The 24,763-nt window shown below is 47.9% G+C and overlaps 1 protein-coding gene across 3 annotated transcripts in view; it reads left to right on the top strand.

Annotated features, from left to right (window-relative positions):
• The window catches only part of LOC149347988 (receptor-type guanylate cyclase Gyc76C-like), a 321,612-nt gene that overhangs the window by 112,637 nt on the left and 184,212 nt on the right, over positions 1-24,763 (top strand). For 2 of the 3 annotated variants that reach the window (XM_089587835.1, XM_089587834.1), the window contains exons 2-3: positions 6,036-6,373; positions 7,744-8,124. In XM_089587835.1, the coding sequence (XP_089443961.1) occupies positions 6,059-6,373; positions 7,744-8,124 (696 nt within the window). In that variant the 5' untranslated portion in view covers positions 6,036-6,058. Of the gene's footprint in view, positions 1-1,402; positions 1,549-6,035; positions 6,374-7,743; positions 8,125-24,763 lie in introns of those variants that run through there. The other variant, XM_089587836.1, reaches the window with a different exon arrangement.

Here is a 24,763-nt window from a genome sequence, read left to right as displayed (position 1 = left end):
GACCACGGCAGTGACGAGCCAAATTACGTGGCCCGTCATCTCTAACGTTTATGGACAGACAGGCCGGTGCCTGAATAAGCGACTTAGCGAGCACTAGAACATGTTTTGCTGTCGCCGCAAAACATTCTTGTGTGATTCTGAGATGCGCATTGATCATCCTGACTAGAAAAAAAAAATCATGTCACGATAACAACGTTTTCCCTGTAGCAGTGTAGCTAAGTCACGTGTTTCCCGACAGGATCGGCTCTTTCGCGACGACAGCACTTTTATCGTACTGCAAAAACTGCTGCCGCTATGACAAGCTTATAAAAGAAACGTAGTATTTTGGGGCCCTAGCTATCATTTCTAATGCGGATGCCCACAGAGATGACATTTTCGAGAATGCCCCCTCGGCGGTTGAATTTCTTCGGAGGAGAAATTCTAGGGGCCCGTGTTCTGTGCGATGTCAGTGCACGTTAAAGTACCCCAGGTGGTCGAAATTTCCGGAGCCCTCCACTACGGCGTCTCTCATAGCCTCAGTCGCTTTGGGATGTTAAACCCCATAAACCAAACCAAACCAAACCAAGCCAAACCAAAACACAGATACAGTATTTTAACATACCAATGGGTGAACGCGAGACTTTTGAGCGACGACATACGCCGCCACGAAGCCGATTTGCTCCTGGCGGAGCCCCGTGTGCACAGTTTTTTTATTAATATAACAGGCATTTGGGCAACTCGGCAACGAGTCATTAAACTGCGCCAAGAATTAAACGGCCGTAAAAAGACGTGGACAAATCTCAGTTGTGAACGCGTCTCTCTCTCTCTCTCGTCCCGTGTCTCTTCTTTCGTAGCCGGTCGTTCTCTCGCGCTTTCACCCGCCGCGGTGGCTCAGTGGTTACGGCGCTCGGCTCCTGATCCGAAAGTCGCGGGTTCAATCCCGGCCGCGGCGGCCGAATTTCGATGGAGGCGAAGTTCTCGAGACCCGTGTGCTGTGCGATGTCAGTGCACTTTAGAGAACCCCAGGTGGTCGAAATTTCCGGAGCCCTCCACTACGGTGTCTCTCATAGCCTGAGTTGCTTCGGGACGCTCGCGCTTTCGGTTGATCGTGACTCTTAGCTGTCGGCGTAATACAGCTACTACTGTTATATGCGGATCGTTACGGTATTTCTGGCGCTCTCCCCCTCCCCCCTCCCGTTCTCCTATAGCACCTCCACTGTTATCGAAGGAACGACAACATCATTGATTCTCGGTATACGCGGCGAGCTCTCTTCCTTTCGCTGTCCGGGGGCCAGCGCGTGCCCCCCTCCCTCCTCTTGAGCCGAGGAGCCTGCATTCAATAATGGGCCGATAAGGCGGCGAGCCGCGCGCGCCGATTACGATCTGCCGCTTCCTGGTGGCGGAGAAGACGACGGGCTAACGCACTGCTCGCCGACCGTCCGCCGCTGCCTGCGGAGAACCGCGAGTCCGCGGTGTGCGCTCGTACTCGAATGCCGCTCGCGAAGCCCGGCGCCGCGTGAGCCCGTGTTGCTACTGCTGCGCCCTCTATCGGTTGGAACATCGTCCCTGGTAGGAGTTCAGTTCTTCTTTCCTTTTTTGTGAAACTCTTCGTTGCCTGTTAACAGTATTTGCTACACAGGTGTTGTAATTCGTAGGAATTTACGTAGTCAACGGAGAGTCTAGCTTTGTGCACGACTATGACGCGATTGCGCATGCGCGGAAGCTTTTTTGGCCGCACAAGCAGGGCGGCCTATGTGTACTATAGCTCATAACTTGTAGCGAGCGCCAGCTAGGGTAACCAGTCTGGCTGAGCCGTTTTCAAGTCCGCGGCTCTAAAAATTGCGAGGACGCTTTGGCGACTAAAAGAGTTGAGAGGCGAAAGCCGAGGACACTGTGCCGTGACGACTTCCGGTGGATGTGACGTCACACCGTTCCCGTGGCTATATTGACGTCCGCGCTATTTAGACGTAATTTCGGATTTTTCGCCTATAATTAGTTAACTAATTAATCTAGTCATTAAGCTTGAAACTTGGCTTCTAGGCTCATTTTTTCCTCCTATATCTGAAGCAACCATTGTCTTTCTTCTATCTTTGTTAGTTCCCGAGTTAAACGCGTGTGACACGCTTTGTTAACAGATGACAGTATGAGCCATTCAAAGCTTTAGCCTTGAACACATAGACCCGCGTCACCGCCGCGGCGCCGTATAGCGGTCGGAGGCGTCGTTACTGGTAGGAGTAACCTTTATCCTTTTGCTCAGTTCTCCTCTGGAACTACAGGATTCGCTGTTTAGGAAATATGCTATTTGTAGACATCAAGTTGCACAACGAAACCGGGCTTCAGTTTTCGGCACGACTTGGACCCTGCTGCGCTTACGCGGAAGCTTTCACTGCACCTTAAACAGCGCTCATGCCCGCTAGCTCAATAGTTCGTGCTGGCCTCTCGCAGAATAAGCACTGTGCTGGGGTAGTCCTTGCCGTTATGTGTTTATGAGTGAAGGTTATTAGGATTAGCGACGCCGTTATCGCAAGAAAAAAAAAAAACCTAATGGCGTTACCGCCTTCGCCTTCTTACCAAAGACCGTAGGCATTTCCGCGTTGACCTGATGACCAATCAGAACCACTGCAAATCATCCTCATCGCATGATCTCTGATCACGTTACGGGGTCCCTTGGATTTTGGGATGGCATCGGGCCTGCTCGTTGGAAAAGGGGGACATAACAGCTATCGCTTTTTTTTTTTGCTTGTCTCTCAGGGGGCGCAGTAAGTCTGTTTTTAGTTCTTTCAAGCGTTAGTATCGAAAGACGGGAGGGGGGGGTGGGTCCAAAGGGCGAGGGGACAAGATAGCGATGGGGTGAGGCAGTCGTGGCCCCCACTGTTCACAAACAAGGCAGAGATAGGGGAACTGAACCGCTGTTTTAGTTTCTGATATTCTTATCAATTGTCGGACATTCCCACAGTCACTGACGTATGACCGTGAAAATAACGCGGAAATATAGACTCTTGGAGAGAGGGCTCTTGCGGGAACCCGATGCCAGTTGGCAGGCCACGAAAATGCCGTAAGATGCCAAAGGCCTTCCGGAAAGGGTAGGGTCACCCGTAGGAAGCACGGACACCCGGCCTGGCCTGTTCTATCTTTACGATTTCTTTTATACCGGCTGTCATATGCAGCCAGGGAAGTGTACGAAGGTCGAGGACGGGCTTCTAAAATAGCCCTGTTTATCGTCGCTGACAACGAAGGCTCTGATGGGGCGTGCGGCGCGCTTGGTGGTGTCTCCTTTATCACCGCAACGGATGAAAAGTGTGCGAGCCAGTGCTGAACGTTTCTGCAGTTCTTGTAAGCAGTCTTCGGCCCGTTGCCAGTTCCCGCTTCTCAGTAGACCAGTGCGGGCAGGTTCGAAATAATGAATGGAACAAATTACCACCGACCATTTTTGAATCGAGTAACTTTCTATCAGAACTGGAATGTCTTTTTTTTTTTGCCTCAAGTAAAGGCGCCTGGATTGCACTGTATTCTTGATTTTTCTTTTCTTACCTGCCATGACTTATGTACAATGTCATTTTCTCAGTCTTTCTGTAGTAATGCCTCTTTACGTTGTACTTTTTGTATTTTGGACTGATGTCCTTTTTCTTGTATAGTTTTGTTCCCATTTTTTTTGTGGACATGTATTCATTTGTTGCCAGACTTACTAGTGTTGAATTTCTGGACTTTTTTTCTTTTGTTTGTGTAGCCTTTTTACTTTGCACTGTTTTTAAAATGCCCCTCCTGCTAGTGCCAAAGCATTGGCCTGCAGTATAGTTAAATAAATAATAAATAATAAAATAAATAAGCTTTCAAGACTGAATTCGCCGACCACCTTTGGCTCGTGACTGCATTGACGCTTCTTGAGGGTCATGCTCAGCCATAGAATCCTGGTAACGTCCCGTCCGAGAGCGAAGATCACGAATATAGTTTGTAGCAGAAAATTGCTGTAGCGTCACGTAGGGATGACTTTGTATTTTTTTATTTGGTTACGCGACCTCAACCCTTTTCTCACAGTATTCTGTGTGCTTGTTTGTACCGATATGTTCTCACAGGTTCTGTGGCGATGACTGCAAAACGTTAAGTTCACGTGCTCATGGTAGATAGTTCTTGAGATTGAGTAGATAGTTCTTGAGATTGAGTAGATAGTTCTTGAGATTGAGTAGATAGTTCTTGAGATTGAGTAGATAGTTCTTGAGATTGAGTAGATAGTTCTTGAGATTGAGTAGATAGTTCTTGAGAATGACGGACTTACTTGTTATTGTTGTTATTAACAGATCATGCTTGCCCATTATCACCTACTCTATGTGGTTACCCCGCCGCGGTGGCGCAGTGGTTACGGCACTCGGCTGCTGACCCGAAAGACGCGGGTTCGATCCCGGCCGCGGCGGCCGAATTTCTTTGGAGGAGAAATTCTAGAGGCCCGTGTACTGTGCGATGTCAGTGCACGTTAAAGAACCCCAGGTGGTCGAAATTTCCGGAGCCCTCCACTACGGCGTCCCTCATAGCCTTAGTCGCTTTGGGACGTAAAACCCCACTAAACTAAACCAAACCAATCTATGTGGCAGTTTCTTTTTCTGCTTTAGAATCAGTTAACTTTCAGAGATAAACATATTATAGCATTAATATCCCATTGATTAGGCCCACAACTGACAAAAATAATAAAGAGAAACAATTCCCCTACGCTATGACTGTTCGCTTCCCTGCATGTGTACTCCATGATAGAGTTATGACACCGAGGGGTACACGATCTAAGTAAAAAGTGCAAAAATGCTTCCCTTTTACTTTGATGTTGTCGCCAGTTTTTACTCTTGTGTGTGCATTGACCACAAACTTACCGACTGCCTAATGCGTGTGCTTGTCATGTTAGACACTTGTGCTACTAACTGTCGTGCGTATTAGTTGTCACCTTCGCAGAAACACAGCACACAAACGCGAAAACGAGAGGAAAAGGCGGCACTAATGCTGACTTTTCGTTATCAGGACAATGCACCACATGCACTGAGGGTCAGCCCGTCCGGTGCCTTGTGCTTCGGTCTTTGTCTTTTTGTGCGGTGTTTCTGCATTAGCTCGTGTATTTTCATCTTATTTCTTCTGAATTTCGATGGAGGCGAAATTCTAGAGGCCCGTGTGCTGTGCGATGTCAGTGCACGCTAAAGGACACCAACCAGGTGGTCGAAATATCCGGAGCCCTCCACTACGGCGTCCCCCATAGCCTGAGTTGCTTTGGGACGTTAAACCCCAATAAACCAAACCAATCATCTTATTTGTTCACCCTGTTTCTTGAATTCTTCCTAGAGCTCATGAACTATGGTCTAATTCAGTGTCCTCGCGGTCGCCCACCTAATGGTAACACCAACATGAAAAGGAACAACCAGTTTGTAAAAAGAACATTTTTTTTTCGTTATTTCTTTACTAAAATTGAATGACGTTTGGTTATTATACACCAAGAGATAAACAAGTTAAAAGAAAACTGCGAAAAAGTGTTTTTGTCACAAGTTTTTCTCTTTCATAAAGGAGGAGACTGACTGTACAGCCTTTGTCAAAAGTAACCAGGCTGCATGGTTTGCTTCTCATTGATATAGTAGAGCCCTCACGGCTTCTCTGAAAATCAAGAAGTTCTTTGGAGGTTAGGACAGGGGCTCTTCTTACCATGCAGAGATTCAGAGGTTGAGGGCTGGCATAATAGCTTTAATATACGACTGAGAAGCAAACCATGCAGCCTGGTTACTTTTGACAAAGGCTGTACACTCGCCGTCAAAAGTAGATGGAAGGCGACTTTGTAAAAAAAATTTAATTTCTTGAAATCTAAAGCATAATGGTCCAAGTTTGTTGGTGCGCAGTGCAATTCGCACAATCACAATTAGGCTACACATATGTATTCAAGGATGCATGAATTGGGGGCACAATGATTAAATTTTATCGTTAATATTGCCTTCCATTTACTTCTGACGGCACCTGTACGTTGATGCGTTATAGTTCTGAAAATGGCTGACCAAGTCAGAGACGCTAAGACCCGTCCTTTCGCATCCTCGCAGGGTTCCTGCAGGTCGCCGCGGTGATGGGACCGGGCGGCGGGGTGCCAGTGGCTCAGCGGCTCCTGGTACCCCTCCTGCTGCACCTCCTGGCATCGTCCCTCGCGCCACCGGTGCTGTGCACAGAAACACCGCCGTCATCGCTGCCTCTGCTACCGCCGACGGCTGCGAGCCCGCCTTCCGCGCCTGACACCGCGCGGACTGGGAGTCCTCCGCCCAACGACCCGGGACAGCGGCCCACGGCGGCACAACCGACGTCTTCCGCCGCTCGCGGTGGGACAAACGGGTCGACGGAAGCGAACGTCTTGCTCAAGAAGGATGGAGCCGACGCGTCCCATCAGGTAACGGCCCTGCCCGACCTCTTCTTGGTAGAACGGTTGTGAGCGTCTAGCTGCCGCTTTGCGGGGCCTGTGAGCACAAACCTAAAAAACACATATGGTTGGCTGGTTTATGAAGTTTAACGTCCCAAAGCGACTCAGGCTATGAGAGACGCCGTAGTGAAGGGCTCCGGAAATTTCGACCACCTGGGGTTCTTTAACGTGCACTGACATCGCACAGTGCACGAGCCTCTAGAATTTCGCCTCCGTCGAAATTCGACCGCCGCAGCCGGGATCGAACCCGCGTTTTTCGGGTCAGCAGCCGAGCGCCATAAATATTGAGCCACCACGTCTTATGAGCGCAACGGTGACCCTGTGGTAAAGCGCTCGCCTCGTACAGGGGAGTTCCTGCTTTCGAATTTCGCTGTACTATTAGAGACCCACCTTACCTCAAATGGCGCCGCCCCGGTGGGTGCTCGGCTGCTGGCCCGAAAGACGCGGGTTCGATCCCGGCCGCGGCGGTCGCATTTCGGAGGAGGCGAAATTTTGTTTTCCCCAAAAGTGGGTGACATTTTCAGCTCGAACAATGCTTAGGCAGCTTATTAGATCGAGACGATTTAAAAGAGGCAGTTCTTGGCAAAAGTTCTTGGCCGTTCTAAAGAGGAGAACTTGCATGGGAGCTTCTTGAGGCATCATTTATTCATAGTTTAGGGAGCGATAAGTGCGTGAGTGAAGCGTCTATTGTTCTGTTGCGAAATGAATCTGTGTCTAAATGCTGCGTAATTCCTTGGGTTTTGCTGCTTGAAGGTGGAAGAGGCGCTTCCTGTTACTTTCAGTGCAATTTTATCTCGTCGTTTAGCCCCACATTATCTTGGTTCAGATTGTCTTTATTCTGCCCCCTCGACTTAATCAGTGGTTAACTGGGCATGCCCAATCAGTTCCTCGAGCTCGTAATTACGCTTCCGTTTCTCTCAGTTGCAAGTTAGCGCTCGTCCTGTGTTCCCCTCTCGTCACCGTTTGTCTCGCGCCAAGCCAACCTGCAAATCATGAATCACCAACTGGCCCAAAACTCTTTTTATTGCGTAAGCAATACTGCGCCAGGTTTCCAGCCGTAGCATAGCTCCCGGCGGTGGCCGAGGTCAAACAGATGGAGCGCCGTTGCCACAGCAACCGTTTCAGCCGCGCTCCACCAGGCGGCAGGACCGTTGCTGCGCCGCGGCCGCGCGCGTGTCGGAATGTGGAGAGAGGAAGCGGGAGTGAAAGGGGGAATAAATACTCGCGTTCTCCTCGGGCAAAACAGTTGCTGCTTGCTTACGCAACTTGCCCGGTTTAACCAGAGCTAAAACTCAGCTAATTTTTTCTCTTTTTGTCTCTTTTTCTTCTCACACTCGTAGCCTGTGCGGTCGCTGTCCGTGCCGGCGGTCACTGCGGTGCCCGCGGAGGCCACCGAGAACTCCACGCCGGCCGAGCCGGCGCGCAAGCCGCTCGTCGTGGCCTACCTGAGCAACGTGGCCGGCACGGACAACGTGCGGCGCCAGGGTCTGATCGTGTCGGGCGCCATGACGTACGCCGTGGACCTGGTGAACAGGGAGCGCCGGATCCCGGGCTACGAGATGGAGATGCTGTACCGCGACACGCGCGGCGACATGCTCCAGGGCACGCGGTCGGTGGTCGAGTGCTGGCGCAACGGGGCCATCGCCTTCTTCGGCCCCGAGGACTCGTGCTACGTCGAGGCGGCCGTCGCCTCGTCCCTCAACCTGCCCATGATCTCATACGTGAGTGTCGTCCCTGTCCTTTCCTTTTTGCCTGCAGGGGAGAAGACCCTTACGAGGGTCCAAGTTCCGGTACCTAGTATACCACGTGCACGCTGCTCTCTCATATTTACCGCGCTCCAAACGGAAGGGTGTAAAAAGGGAGTAAGCTGTACTTAGTGTGCTCCCTTTTATGGAAGGAAGTACAGCCTACTCCCTTTTCACTCTCTCACTCCACGCGGAAGGGAGTAAAGAGGGAGTAAGATGGCCTGCAATGTACTTCCTCCCCAAAAGGAAGTAGAGTTTACTCCCTTTAAAAGGAGCAGTACGCTGTACTTCTGTGCCTCGCATGCGTCCGAGCGCTTCCGCTTTTGCGTGCAGGGGAGAAGACCCTTACGAGGGTCCGAGTTCCGGTACCTAGTATACCACGTGCACGCTGCTCTCTCATATTTACCGCGCTCTAAACGGAAGGGGGTAAAAAGGGAGTAAGCTGTACTTCCTGTTATGAAAGGGAGTGCACTAGGGGACAAATTGCACACTTTAAGGGACTGAAAAGAGCGTAAGCTGTACTTCCTGTTATGAAAGGGAGTGCACTAGGGGACAAATTGCACACTTTAAGGGACTGAAAAGAGCGTAAGCTGTACTTCCTGTTATGAAAGGGAGTGCACTAGGGGACAAATTGCACACTTTAAGGGACTGAAAAGAGCGTAAGCTGTACTTCCTGTTATGAAAGGGAGTGCACTAGGGGACAAATTGCACACTTTAAGGGACTGAAAAGAGCGTAAGCTGTACTTCCTGTTATGAAAGGGAGTGCACTAGGGGACAAATTGCACACTTTAAGGGACTGAAAAGAGCGTAAGCTGTACTTCCTGTTATGAAAGGGAGTGCACTAGGGGACAAATTGCACACTTTAAGGGACTGAAAAGAGCGTAAGCTGTACTTCCTGTTATGAAAGGGAGTGCACTAGGGGACAAATTGCACACTTTAAGGGACTGAAAAGAGCGTAAGCTGTACTTCCTGTTATGAAAGGGAGTATAGGGGACAGCTTATTCCCATTAAAGGTGCAAAAAGGGAGTAATCTGGACTTCCTTTTATGAAAGAGAGTGCACTAGGGGACAGCTTACATCCTTTAAGGGAGTGAAAAGGGAGTAAGCTTTGCTTAATTTATGAAAGGGAGTACACCAGGGGACAGCTTACTCCATTTAAGGGAGTAAGGAGGGAGTAATCTACTTCCTTTTATGAAAGGGAGCACACTAGAGGACTACTTATTCTCTTCTTACTCCCTTCCGTTTGGGGTGCGGTAAATATGAGAGCGCTAGCGTCTGGTAAAAGGGAGTACACTGCAGGACAGTATACCCCCTTTTTTACTCCCATATAGTGGTATCCGCGTTTAGAGTGTACTTACTACTGAGCCTTGTCAAGGACACGGTTCTGTTGCCGGTCGAGAGATAATTTGTTGTTGGTTAATTGTTGCGCTTAGAGTGCCTTCGGGGCACATTACGAGAGGGATCGCTATATTAACGGCGAGACATTGCGCACGATTTACGATGATGGGACAATGGTGTATACACTCATGAGTTTGACGGATCAGAGCGTTGATAACTGTCGCCACTTGGGTCGGAAGCTCATCCCAGTCGTGGACGGTCTGCAAAGAGTAGATTGGTGGAAGCTTAGTTACTAAAGCCATGCATCGCTTCGACTTCGAACCAGGTATCGAACTCGCTGGTGTGGCAATTTACCCAGGTTACCCGAGAGGGATCGCTATATTAACGGCAAGACATTGCGCACGATTTACGATGATGGGACAATGGTGTATACACTCATGAGTTTGACGGATCAGAGCGTTGATAACTGTCGCCACTTGGGTCGGAAGCTCATCCCAGTCGTGGACGGTCTGCAAAGAGTAGATTGGTGGAAGCTTAGTTACTAAAGCCATGCATCGCTTCGACTTCGAACCAGGTATCGAACTCGCTGGTGTGGCAATTTACCCAGGTTACCCGAAGTTACCCGAGAGCCAGCGCTGATTTACCCTGAAAGCGTAGTGTGTCTGAAACCACTTCGGGACACGCTGTCAAGGCGTTTATAGCCTTGCTCAAGATCGACTTTTCGCTCGATTTCAATGGCCGATTTTGTCTGTTTCGCACAAGTTGGTACGCGTTACGTTTAACTTTGTTTCTCTCGATTGGCGGTGACGTGACGTCACATTGGTGCTGCCGTTGTTACTAGAAAAATAAGTTTAAGGACCACGTTATGCGGTACAAGTTCTTGCCATCCAGTCCGAGGAAGCTTAATTGCCGGCGTAACGCTCGGTATATGCTTGATGTTCTGACGAGTTTCATTTAGGTGTGGCGATGAGTGTTACCCCTGACCGGTGTTTTCCAGTGAAGTGCAGTTTTCTCACCTGGGTGTTTGGGTCTCTTCACCCGTGTCGACGTGTTCATGAAGGCAGGCAGAAGGGCTGGTCGCCTACCGCGGTGTTATTACTCTCGTCGCCTCTCCACTACGTCGCGCTATCGCGTTCGAAGATAACACCGGCGCGAACGAGTGTCGTTGCAATTATAGCGAGAATGCGCTGCTTTCGGCGCTCAAGTGTTGACGACGAGTACGCGTCGTACTTCGGCAAAACGGCTTTAACGTTACGCGAGATACGCCCAACTGGAGGGCATCTCCTCAACTACTGAGCAGCAGTTAGCGCCGTGACAAAATACAAAAAGAATGAAACTGATAATGGGGGCTCCAGTTCTGGCCCCCTCGTTATCGGGTTTTTTTATTTTTCTTTTCCTTCGGAATCCATCGGGTTCTCTCTTTCGCAGTTGAAGTTTTTTTTTTATGGCGTTATTTTTGCCTACGGGAATAACTCTTCTCAGCGGTTCTGCGGCGGGACGTGAAATTCTTCGCATTGGCTGCATGTTATTTTTGCGCGTACAGGTGCCCTCGAAAGTTTCCGAGACACGGAAGGCACAAGACACTGAAGGGTGTACTCCGGACCTCCCCGCCAGACCCGCACAGTGCATAATATATTTATTTCATGTAATCGATACCTACAGCTTGCGAATGAATTGCACATAAGGCAGGTGCAGCATAATTATGCGCAGCACACATCAGCGCTCAAACTATTGTCACGCCTTACCTATAGCGAGAACTAGGGGGTACAGAACACACATGCTAAAAAATGCGGCTATTCCACTTGTGTATAACCGTTGGAGACATTCAGATTTTCTCTGCGTAATGCGTGAGAAAATTACATACACAAAAGCGTGCTTAGTATTGTTCTGACCGTGCCTATACACTTCATAGGCCGAAGCAGGTGCTATGCAGCTGCCCGACAGATAGAGGAAACAGTAAACAATTAAACAAATACACATATTTATTGATGACGCACGCAGTGGAAGGAAAATAGACCCTGCGGGAGTATGGAGGCCAAAAGAGCGAGGTCAACAGGTAGATCTTTCCTGTTTGCTACTCTGCGTCCTTGGAAAAAGAAGAGAGGATGCAGAAAAGAGAACTGAGATAGAGGTGAACAGGGTCAAGTGGTAAGTTTACAGTTATCAACAAAGAACTTGAAACGCAAGCTTTACAACAGATTCAGGACATGCGCTAGTCCCTGTCCCCGCACGACACGCTCGTCATTTTGCGCTCATTAGTTGCATTTTCTTGAAGGCGACAGTCGTGGTGCAAATAGGGTTGCACCAGATTTTGGTAATATGTATACTTGTCTTGCAAGAATGAGATAAAGTCGTTTTTTTTTTTTTACTCTGAAGCAGACGACCTGAACAACGCGTATTATAGCGCGGACTACAAATAATAAAACGGAATAATAACGGATTCAAACAATTTTCGCCTTTCCTAAAGTGTGGAGAAATGATGGGGATGGGTATAACCCGAAAGCTATGTGATAGGTACTACGTTCACTCACAGGGCACAACGTCAAGGCATACGATCCACACACGTGATTCACACGACCACGGGTGCATTCCCACCGACCAGCAGATCAACGCGGTAATGAACCGTTCTCAGTGGTCACATGACACGTTAATGCGGTAATGGTGACATCGACCCAGAGACGTTGATCACGCGGCTAACTGCACGGCTACAGTCATTAACTTTACTCTCGTAGCTAGGGGCTCTCTGCAAAGGGAAAGTGGCCACATTTAGTCTCCTGTTGGAGGAACCGTTGGTTGCATGGAGTAGATGATGTAGTTGTTCTCATTTTATTAATTTTTGGCTTAGCGTTTACAGAGTGAAAGCAAACGTTGCAGGGGGTGGCAGAAAACAAGATAGGTAGAAGCGGTTAGGAAGTTGTCCGTGGCTGTTCCTAGGAGAGGATTGATTGACCATGAATGAGAAGTCAAGATAACGTATGATACCTTGCGGTAGCGGAATGGATTACAAGTTAAGGCAACCGTAGCCAGGGTAGCGACAGAGGGGTACGTGGGCTGATCAGATTGGGAAGCTGGTAGATAACCCTTACAAAAAGTTTTAGACAGTCTATAGAGTGCCTGTAGAGTTCTGTCTATAAAGTCTATAGACTGTCTATGGACAAATCCTAGAGAAAAGTCTATAGACAATTCAAATGCCATAAAGAGTCTATAGACAATCTATCGATTTATGGCCGTACACTTTTAGTAGACTTCTCTCTATAGACAGTCTATAGACCGAATAGACAGAAAGCAATATCTATAGGAAGTCAATAGAGTCAGTAATAAGTCTATAAACTGTCTATACGCCATTTTTATAAGGGAAGGTGGACACCGGACAGTGTTAATAGCTAGGATATGGGGAGGTGTTTTTGCAGTGGACGTAGAGGTAGGCTGGTGATGATGAAATGGGACGGCTAGTGGACGTACTTAGGCTGATGATGCCTCTTGATGATGATGCCATATGATGCCTCGGTGATAGGTCGTTGTTGTGCAGGGGCCATAACTGGACTGTGATGATCTAGATGAGGAGGTCGAGAGCTTAGAGGTGACGCTACGTAGATACCGCGTCGTAGCCATAGAAGCTTAAGGAAATCAATCGCTTCCACCGTGCGGTTGGTCGCGAGCGACATCTCGCGGGCACAGCCTAGAATGCAAGAGGCCGAGAGATTCGCCGTTAGGCGGGACCAAGTCGCGGACTGGCCAGACGCTCGCCACCATCATCCTCCTTTGCCTTGTGCGACGCGACCGGGGCCCGCTCTTATCTCGGACGTCTGGGCAGCGACGGCGGAATTGAGGGGAGGCTCCGATAAGACGCGAGGACAGCCGGGCGGAGATAAATATAGCATGCTGCTCGCCGCAAAGAAAGCCTGGCCAGCGCACCGACGATGCTGCTCTCTCGAAAGAGCGCCGCTTTGACGCCCCGCTGACCGCAGGGTGATCGAGCGGGCGGCCGTTCGCTGCATCTCTTCCGTTTCTATTCTCCCCGTTTCAACCGGTTTATTCAGGTAAAAATCTCGCTGCGGTGGGTAAGAAAGGATAGGATTTTTTTTTTTGTGCTCGAGTCCATGAATGGATATGTGCAGGCGACGATTTGTTTTGTTCTCAAGCTTTCCAAACATATACAAGCAACGACAACATCCCTGTAGCTTTGTGTCGCCTGTTTTGTCCCTAAAATATCACTCGTTTATCTTTGATATGGCCCCTTCAGCTACCAACTACTACCTAGAAGGGGAACAAATTTGCAGGTTTCTAGAATACGCCTATTTCACGTGACTGCTCCGAGCATGCGTTCCTCTCTTCCCCTTGCTGCACTAATTGAAAACAGTCCGCTCTTACTGCGCATGCACAGTTCATGTTTGCGACAGTGGCGACCGATAGATGGCGGCAGCTGTCGAACCCACGTTTTCCATTTTGCAGACGCATTTGTCGCCTCGTGGAAGTTTATCGCTCCGGGGAAGTTGATCGCCCCCGTGCGTGTGTTTTGACTAGGGGTGTGCGAATATTCGAAATTTTCGAATATAATTCGAATATTATATTTTTAGTATTCGCATTCGATTCGAAGTCCAAGTATTCGTGTTGTTTCGAATATTCGACACGACGCGAATATTCGTATTCAGCCGAATATTCTATTGCGAGCACCGGCGTTCATTTCGGTCCGCAAGTCCTATCGACAGAGACATAACAACATGGCGGCACCCGGAGCAATGCGTAACGTTGGGCTACAGAGGCTAGAAGGTTTAGTTGGGCCATGCAGTAGCTGACTGCACTGGTGAACTTCTTTGTTGACTATACCTGCGAAGCTGGTATAGTCAGAGCTGTGCACGAAATACCTCGCAATACGAGCCAGTTCAGTGCCAATTGAGAGGGCATTTTCTGTGGCTGGAGAAGTCGTTTCAGCTAGAAGGGAACTACTTCTGCCTGACCATGTGGAGCAGCCGGTTTTCCTTCACGACAACCTTTTATGTTCATCCCAGCAACGCGCTTTTGTGCTTATGGCAACTTAGCCTTGATGAATGCCGTGTACCAGCCATCTTCTATGATATTTGCACTTTTCTAAAAACAATGTTCGAGTCTTTGATACTTTTTGTGCAGCCACACACACCTTTTGTGCTCATTTCATCACTGATAGTTGAACTGTGATGTTCTTGGGTGCTCAAATAAAAGTTTTGTAGTGGTTAAATGCATCTGACCTTGATTATTCGATATTCGATTCGATATTCGGAACCAAGTATTCGTATTCGATTCGTATTCGTATTCGAAAAATTTGATATTCGCACACCCCTAGTTTTGACCAGTTTTTCGCCCACTCCCCAGAGGGTGCCACGTCTGATGAAAAAGGCGGATTTTGTACGCAACATGATCAGGTCCCAGAGAAAATTCCCCCTCTCTCATCTGAATGATTTGCGACTTCAGTCCGGTCCTGACATATTCAGCTTGTGACTCAACGCTGTTGTTAGGGCTTTAGTAAAGCTATTTAGTGCGAAAAGCACTAATCCGGAGGTTCAGAGCCTAGAAAAATCGTCTAGCGTTTTGTCTATCCGAGAGCAATGTGGGTCGCGCAAGCTCCCACAGGTGGCAGCACCTGCCACCGCAGGGCAGTGGCGCATCGCTTAACCGCTGCACCGCCGCGCCAGGAAGTGGTATACGGGCTCTCAGAAATTTATCAATGTTAAGTCGAGAAAGACCAATTCTGCATACATGGATACGCCGCGCTTTCGCAGTGTATACGAATGTTGCAAACATTGTCTCTAGTTTTCTTTTTCCACTCTTTGTTGTCATAAGACGGAGTTATTATGAAGAGAGCAGAGCCTTGTAGGCACTTTGAAGAGCTCTTGCTTGCAGTATAAACGAAAACACACTGACAGGAGTCATACCAGAGCTACCTGAAAAGCGGAGGCGTCCTTCTTTTAGTTGAAACACTTCTCTGCCTTCATTTCGCATGTCATGTGCTTGCGATGATTCTGCGCGGTTTGTTGCAGTGGTTGTCAAACGTGAGCTGCAGTCATTGGCGGTCCATTAATTCACGGTTATAACCGAATTAGACACCATACAAGCGGTGTGGATACGATGTGGCGACACCGTGACCGAAGGGGATACTTGGGAAGCTTTACGTCCCAAGCCAACATTTCGGGCCGTGGTGCACGCCATGTCTGCGGTTCTATATACGAAGCGTCGGAACTTCATCCACTTCGGGTTGTTTAAAGCTCAGCGATATCTTATTACTAATGCGTTTTCCCATTTCGCTATCATAGAGATGCACCCTCGCAACTTGGAGTCCAACTCAGCACGTTGGATTTATCGTAGTTGTTGCACTTCGCAAGCAATGTTCATTAAGCAGTGCGGTACTCCGTTAATTAGTTCACAGTTTTCAGTGGTCAAAACTTGCTGGATATGTCTTGTTTACTGCCGCGTGGTCAAGTCGTTAACTCTGCCTAGAAAACTCGGCGTGTTGGTAACACTTCAGCTAGCGTTACCCAGCTACTTATAACTGCGTTTTGCAAGTTATGTGTCTCTACCCTTAGCAAGGATTAGCATGTTTGGGAGTAAAAAGGAATTAAGCTGTCGCCTAACGCACTCCCTTTTAAGTGCGGGGTGTTCTGCCCATGCCCTGGGATAGATTTCCACTGCTAAAAATACGGAATACTTACAAATAGAAACGGAAACAAATTCCCTCTTCAAAACATTCGAAGTGCGAGCTGTGACGAAGATTTTCATTGAGGTTCCAACCTCTTCTATCCGCTAACCTCGAGACCTCCGGTGATTCGTTTAAAAGTCTCCTCCCATTGATAACTGCATCATGTTACTACGCTTTGCGGTCGGAATATATGCCTCGGTTTCAAAGAGTAGGCATTCCGTATGTTTAGTGATCGAAGTCTACCCGGGACTTGGATAGCATACCCTTTAAATAGGGAATTAAGCACACTAGGAAAGGGGAATGAGGGGCTTGTTATAAATACGAGAGAAGCCAACAGCCACAGAAACCAAGGGGCACAGGGGATTTTTAATTAATTTATTTATTTTGTGGTGTTGATCAATTTAGAATATTACTGAATATGTCATCGCTTAAAGCTGATTTATTAGGGAGTGCGCTAGAAGAGAGTTTACTCCCATGTATATATATAGGCTTATTCGTGTTTAGAATGTAGGGGGAATCGAACGGCTCCTTTCGCTAAATAATGTAATAACTAACAAACTTCGCTGGGTTTATGTGTCTCATTTTGAAGAGAAAGAAATTGAAGCACGCCTGCCTTCTTTCTTCCTTCATTTCTTCCTTTCTTTCTGCCTTTCTTTCTTTCTTTCTTTCCTTCTTTCTTTCTTTCTTTCTTTCTTTCTTTCTTTCTTTCCTTCCTTTCTTCCTTCCTTTCCTTCCTTTCTTCCTTTCTTCCTTTCCTTCCTTCCTTCCTTCCTTCCTTCCTTCCTTCCTTCCTTCCTTCCTTTCTTTCTTTCTTTCTTTCTTTCTCTCTTTTTCTCCTTTCTTTCTGCCTTTCGTTTCTTCTTTCTTTCTTTTCTTCCTTCTTTCCTGCTTTCTTTCCTTCTTTCCTTCCTTCCTTTCTTTCTCTCCTTCCTTCCTTTCTTTCTCTCCTTCCTTCCTTCATTTCTTCCTTTCTTTCTGCCTTTCTTTCTTTCTTTCTCTCTTTTTCTCCTTTCTTTCTGCCTTTCGTTTCTTCTTTCTTTCTTTTCTTCCTTCTTTCCTGCTTTCTTTCCTTCTTTCCTTCCTTCCTTTCTTTCTCTCCTTCCTTCCTTTCTTTTTCTCCTTCCTTCCTTCATTTCTTCCTTTCTTTCTGCCTTTCTTTCTTTCTTTCTTTCTTTCCTTCTTTCTTTCTTTCTTTCTTTCTTTCTCTCTTTTTCTCCTTTCTTTCTGCCTTTCGTTTCTTCTTTCTTTCTTTTCTTCCTTCTTTCCTGCTTTCTTTCCTTCTTTCCTTCCTTCCTTTCTTTCTCTCCTTCCTTCCTTTTTTTCTCTCCTTCCTTCCTTCATTTCTTCCTTTCTTTCTGCCTTTCTTTCTTTCTTTCTTTCTTTCTCTTTTTCTCCTTTCTTTCTGCCTTTCGTTTCTTCTTTCTTTCTTTTCTTCCTTCTTTCCTGCTTTCTTTCCTTCTTTCCTTCCTTCCTTTCTTTCTCTCCTTCCTTCCTTTCTTTCTCTCCTTCCTTCCTTCATTACTTCCTTTCTTTCTGCCTTTCTTTCTTTCTTTCTTTCTTTCTTTCTTTCTTTCTTTCTTTCTTTCTTTCTTTCTTTCTTTCTTTCTCTCTTTTTCTCCTTTCTTTCTGCCTTTCGTTTCTTCTTTCTTTCTTTTCTTCCTTCTTTCCTGCTTTCTTTCCTTCTTTCCTTCCTTCCTTTCTTTCTCTCCTTCCTTCCTTTCTTTCTCTCCTTCCTTCCTTCATTTCTTCCTTTCTTTCTGCCTTTCTTTCTTTCTTTCTTTCTTTCTTTCTCTCTTTTTCTCCTTTCTTTCTGCCTTTCGTTTCTTCTTTCTTTCTTTTCTTCCTTCTTTCCTGCTTTCTTTCCTTCTTTCCTTCCTTCCTTTCTTTCTCTCCTTCCTTCCTTCATTTCTTCCTTTCTTTCTGCCTTTCTTTCTTTCTTTCTTTCTTTCTTTCTTTCTTTCTTTCTCTCTTTTTCTCCTTTCTTTCTGCCTTTCGTTTCTTCTTTCTTTCTTTTCTTCCTTCTTTCCTGCTTTCTTTCCTTCTTTCCTTCCTTCCTTTCTTTCTCTCCTTCCTTCCTTTCTTTCTCTCCTTCCTTCCTTCATTTCTTCCTTTCTTTCTGCCTTTCTTTCTTTCTTTCTTTCTTTCTTTTAAAACTGGCGGAGAAAAAGCACGAGGCTCGGTGCCGGACAAAACTCCTTGCTCCTTTTCCCGTTGTCAGACACGAGTCGCTTGCGTGTGTAACCACCCTTTTACCGCCGGGAGCCCTCCTTAGTTGATTCCAAGCGGAATCGTTTCTCGACACATTCCTTTACCGCCACTGCCCGTGACACAGTTCCAGCGGACCATATCTGACTTGACGTTGTCTGGTTGAAAGACTGTGCGGCGGTAACATTTACATTTACATTTACAGCAACAGGTCCATCACCTCTAACGAATGCCCCCCCCCCCCCCCCCCTCCATTTAAACACAAAGGCGGCAATGCGGGGGAGCTTGGGAAAAGGTGTCACCGGGCAGGGGCCCAAAAAAAGTGCCTCTGCGTTTTCCTTTGTGCGGTGACTCCTCCGGCCGCTGCCCCCATTCACTTGTACGCCCATCATTCCTCCCATTCTTGCCCGATCTGCGCCAATGGTTTGGCGTCGATTGTGCGTGGCATGACGCGCTCTTGATGGCTCTCAATCGCGCTCCTCCGAGCGGAATCAATTTGGCCTCCGACGCTGCAAGCGAACGGCGACCCACGCTGCCTTCCTTTCTCTTCCTTTTTCTTTTTTTTTGTTTTCTTTTTCGTATGCCTCGCTAGTGCCCGCACACGCGAGCCAACCCTGAACGAGCGTCGATTGGGCATCAACGCGCGCCGCCGCTTTCTCCGCTGCTGTCGCTTGTAGTACTCTGCGAATGGCGGGAAGCTTCGGAAACGGGCTAGGCCCATTCCTTGCGCTGTTATCCGTGTTAGATCTCGGGCCGGAATTTGTGACGATTTTTTAAGGCTAAAGCCTTTAATGGCTCATACTGTCGCCCGTCCGCCATCAAAGCGTGTCACACGCCTGTAACTCGGGAACTAAAAGAGACAGAAGAAAACCAATGGTTGCTTCGGATAGAGGAGGAAAAAATGCACCTAGAAGCGAAGTTTGATGACTGTCGAGTAATTAGTGCATTAATTATAGGCAAAAATGTCAAAATAGCGTCGAAACAGCGCCGACGTCGATATAGCCACGGGAACGGTTTGACGTCACATCCACCGGAAGTCGTCACGGCACAGTGAAAATTGTCACAGAATGGTCGGAAAAATGTCGGATTTGTGTCAAATTAGATGGGAAAATGTGTAATTAAGCGTAATTGACACGTAAGATCCCCGAAAGATTTATAATTTGGGTACCGATATAGGCACGGGAACGATGTGACGTCACATCCACCGGAAGTCGTCACGGCGCAGTGCCCTCGACTTTCGCCCCTGAACACTTTAGTTGCCAAAGTGTCCAGGCAAGTTTTTCGCTGCGACTACGCTCAGACTTTTTTCGCTGCGACTTTTTTTATAGACCGTTCGTGATCCTGTGCACCCGCACTTCTTTCTTTCGTCCCTCCTCCATTCTTTCTCTCTGTAAAGGTGTGACTCAAGTGTTCACCCCAGCTAAACAGCTACCGCGCCAGTCCTTGCCTCATACGTCGCGGTATCACTCGCCTTTCATCGTGACGCTACGCCTGCTACTTTTTACTGTGCTACTAAAATAGTGTGAAGCTGCGATCACCTTTCAATGACGTTGCGTTAAGCTCCTGCATATTCACGATCCGTTAACGAGTATACTTTCCCCTGTGAGTGAAAGTAAATTCCCTAAAGTGATAGCCTCGGAGAGCTAACTACAGGCATCATTTTGCTGTCTGTTCGTCGACCTATACGTTTACTCCGCGAGAACCGCGAATGAAGCGCTAAAAATATTCGGCGCTCTGGGCTTTGTGCGCCTTCTGTGAGTTTTGGCGCGCTTTCTGCAACGACGCTCTTTAAACTGTATGCAAATGTTCGAAGGGCAAGCTTCTTCGAGGTCGTTTGAGCGTCGTATAGCTCGTTCGCTCGACTGTTTGCTTTGAAAACAGCACAAAGCCCGAAAGGTACGTTAACGAACTTTTTTACTTTGCTAAGCGTTGTATTTGTATTCAGGTTAAGTTTGTTAACAGTTCCGCTTGGAAGTTTTCTCAACATCCCAACGATGTTTGAAGCGCCGACAGAGATCGTGAACAAGGCTCGACAAGGCCCGCGCGCCCCAAACCAGGACTGGGAAGACTGCAAATTATCAATAAAACAAAAATAATCGCAGCCAGCTATGGATAAACACTGCGAAATTCTTCAACTGATTGATTTTGAAAGCGTGATTTGAGCCCAAGTTTATGGAGGCGCGATTCCCTTTGCCGTTAGACAATTAGGCAGTTGATGCCTTTACCGGAACTGACGTCACTTCCTTCCAGCCAGTGGGAATTGTCCATCATGGTGCTCTGGCTTCACCGCTATCAGTGTTGCCCGCTTGCCGGGCAACGGTGCATTGAAACTAATTAACACGCTTGCAGATTTGAAATCCTGGCAGTGGCAACTTAAAGAGTTCGATGCCATGCGGTTTGGTTGCAAGGAGTTGCGGTACGGTACAATATGGTATGGTACTGTAAGGTACGGTAAAGTGCGGTATGGTAAGGTACGGTAAAGTGCGATATGGTAAGGCACGGTAAAGTGCGGTATGGTAAGGTACGGTAAAGTGCGGTACGGTAAGGTACGGTAAAGTGCGGTGCGGTACGGTAAAGTACGGTGTGGTACGAAAAGGTACAGTAAAGTACGTTGCAGTACGGTGCGATACGGTAAAGTATAGGTACGGTAAGGTACGGTGAGGTACGGTATGATATGGCCCCGAGCCTGGACGTAGGCTATGAGAGACTCCGTATGTAGAGGACTTCGGTACGATTTCGACCACTTGCGGTTCTTTACCGCGCTCTGGACACCGCACAGCGCACGGACCATTTCGGGAACGGCGGTTCTTTGAATCGACACTCGTGCGCTCTTTGTAGCGGCGACTGATCAAAATCTCGAAGCTCGCTCGATCACTGCGGCCATCAATCGCCGACGCTAGGTGCCGCTTGGCCTTCGTTGAATTTCACCTCAAGCTGCCCCAGTGGACTGAATGATTGCGTCACACCGTGGGGTTCAGATGTCCTTGGAAGTCGAACGAGTCACTCTTCATGGGAGGTGTTCAGGGACATTCACTATTGGGTGAATGCTGGCAGTAAAAAGCAACCTTCAGTGAACTTTTTCGCCTTACTGGTATACACTGCCGTAACGCTTAGCTCACGCCCTGCCCCGGCAAACTCATATAGGGCGTAGCACGGCTCCTATAAAAGCCGTCGTAAAATTACAGTGCCGGGATCAAACTAGCTCCGGCATTGAAACCGAACGGCGCTGAGACTGGGAGCAGCCGGCTTGCGTCTAGCTGCTTTGCGAAATCACGGCTTCGTCGGAACTGGGTTAGCTTGATCTGTAAAAGCAGCCAGGCAGAAACAAATTGTATCCCCTTTGGTTACGTTAGATTTAGCACGCAAGCCTTAGCTGATTCTTTTATCTCTGTTTGTCAACCGCCGCGCGAAGACCTTCGCCACGAAGCGACCAAAAGTGCAGTAACGAGACCGTGCTATAGCGACTTCCGCGAGTTCGAAATTTGGCTCCTGGAAGCGTTTGTCTCAAAGATCTCCCCCCCCCCCCCCCCCCCCCCCCCCCGTTCCTGCAGCCGAATCATTTTACGGGCGCCCATAAACGCGGCAGGGATAATCTAGAGCCGCGCGTGACCTTGAATCCGGGCTTGCGCGCCGAAGCTTACCGCGTTAAAACTCTTGTTTTTTTTTGTTTTGTTTTTTCATTTACGACTTTATGTATGCGGTCTTTTTGCCGGCTGAGGAGTGGGCTTGGACACTCGTCAGTGTTGGAGCTGCCAGCGGACGCGAAGGAGACATGCACGACGCAGACCGATTCTTCGTCCATGTGTGTGCGGGCGCGCACCTTCAAGCAAGTCGAGCTGAGCGGCTTATAAGCGGCTTAATCGCAGCCCCGAGTTGGCTGCTTAGTTGGCTGGGAGAGAGTCCTGGCTTCGACTGAGTGCGCTGTTTTCTTGGCCGCTTTGGATTTTTTTCTTTTACGTTTTTGTTTTCATTTGCGTCTCGAGCCAAATGCGGATAAACAAACCGCTCCTCTTATCTTGGTTGGCACAGCGTCGTGGAAGAGTTTCCGACGCCTGAAAGTGGAATGCTTGGAAACACGGCTTCTCTTGTGACCCGCTTTTTTTTTTCTTTGTTCCCGGTTCTGTTTTTCTTGAGTAAGTGGCGTTCACTGTGCGGGCTGTGTTAGCTTTTTTTTTTTTTTAATGCGGGGCTTACTCGGTAGACGCACTGTGCGCGCCTTTCCGGTGCGTAGCCTCGCGACAGTGACAGCAGCAGAGACGTCAGTCACGTAGCAAGCTGAGAAAAAGTGATGGAAGACGAGCGCTTTGGGCGCGATTTACCGTTAGCTGGGATTTTCTTTTCTATATGGGCTTTTCTTTGTATCGCTGAATGCGTTGGATGCAGTATGCTGCTTGTATATACTGCTGGCGCAACTACTGGCGCGCGCTATGGTACTGAACCGCGGGAACGATGAAAACTGATCACTATAAAAAATATTCAGGGGGCACTTTGGCTCTCTAAAGTGCTGCAAGGCGAAAAACTTTCCTGGAGCACTGTTTGGCATTGACTGCGAGACTGTGTGTGCTGTACTAGTGCTTTATTTGACTACACACTTTGACTACACATTACAGCTACACACTTAGGCTGCCGACTTTGACTGCTTCTTTAGCACGACTCTCTCTCTGCTTCGATGAGTTCGGTTGTATCCATGGTTCTGTTCGCAGTAATGAGGTATGTAATGTGGTCACCCACGGACGCCTTACGCCCCCTGTCGGAGCGGACAACTATTTTTATTAGTTGTCGTCTGCTCCAAAAAAGGGGGCGTCAGGCATAGAGTTTCTTACTATTACCTAGAGGGAAAGCTGCCGGCGCTGCACTTCAGCCAGCATGGACGCTCAAAGCATCATGGGGCGGTGAGCTACTTGTTGCGAGACAGTCGTAGTTTTTGGGGAGCATGGAGTGGCACTACTAAGACGTTTCATCCCGAAAACGCTGTTCGTGTGTGCAGACGACTTTCGCTCGAACGCAGTGGGCAAAACCCATAGTAGTGAAAACGCGACGACACAAGACGCCAATAAAAGGTTTTACTTTTATGAAATGCCATTAAAAACCTCTTATAGTGTTTAAGCAACAACATTTTTTTTTGAAAACATATTTACTTTTAAAAGTGCGCCTGTTAATTACGACATACTAGTTTTTGTAGTGTTCATCACTGGGCCAATAGGAGAGCTAGCCATGCCTTATTTTGGGCGAACTTTGCACTTAAATTCTTTTCTGCTCGTTTGTTGCAATTTACAGACAGAATGTTGAATGTTAGGACATTCTTGATTATCGAATAGCGCTTATTTTTGCATTATTTTTTGGCCAAAAGTTGAAGTTCCGCAACAAGTAGCTCACCGCCCCATGATGCTTTGAGCGCCCATGGTGGCTGAAGCGGTCTCGAGGGGTCTCCATGCAAACTCCCATAGACAGGCTGCCAGCTTTCCCTGTAGGTAATAGTAAGAAACTCTACGGCGTCAGACATCCGTGGGTGACCTCATTATTTCAAATCCGCGCATTCAGACGTCATAACCATTTCGACCAACCGAAAAGCGTGACACCTCTGCTGACAACCTTCTGTCGACAACGATGAGGCATTAAAGGCTTTCGCCTTAATAAATGGTTAGGTCCGTTAGTCTCAAAGAGCCAAGCACTGTTATCAGGAAAGGGCGCAGTAACTGCTTCGCAGGGGAAGGCGGAATTTCGGGTGGTTGGGTGAGGTTAATAACTTTGCGTGGATAACGTTTCCCCAGCTGGCGCTGGAGAGGGTTAATTGGAAAAGTATGTGAGGAGGCGTGTGTTCGGCGTTGGACGTAGTTAGGCTGATTATGATGATGATTACGAGGACGATGAACTGTCTCACTCTATCTATTTTATTTATTTACACAGCACTGCAAGCTTTCTGCGGGTCACGCTAGGACGGCACGAACGTGTAATATTCAAAATCAATGCAAGCGCAGGCAGTCATCGGATTAAACAAGAACCATAAATAAAGTTGAAGAATATAGCATTACTGTGTCTAAAGTACATCACGGAGTGCCATCGCAGTGTCAACAGCCGTTATATCACTCTCACTCTAGGTGGACACTCGAATACAGGCGGAGTGAGAGAATAAAGAGAGAAAGCGATGCTGTAGTGGAGCCCTCCGGAATAATTTGAGCCCCCTGAGTAGCATTGCGCCTATAAAAACGGTCTGAAGACTGTCTATACAATTCTTATACACTCTAATGCCTTCCTATTGCTATTTAATTTTATCTATTCGTAGTCTCTAGACTGTCTGTTGAAAGAAGGCTAATAAAAGTTCAGACACGGCAGTTGCGCGAAACACACACACACAAGACAGGTTACGGGACGAGCGCAATCCATTTCGACCAACCGAAAAGCG

This window comes from Amblyomma mixtum, chromosome 4 (genome assembly GCF_055824585.1).
Source record: "Amblyomma mixtum isolate Tamu chromosome 4, ASM5582458v1, whole genome shotgun sequence".
Lineage (NCBI taxonomy): Eukaryota > Metazoa > Arthropoda > Arachnida > Ixodida > Ixodidae > Amblyomma > Amblyomma mixtum.
This window is presented reverse-complemented; position numbering and strand designations above follow the sequence as displayed.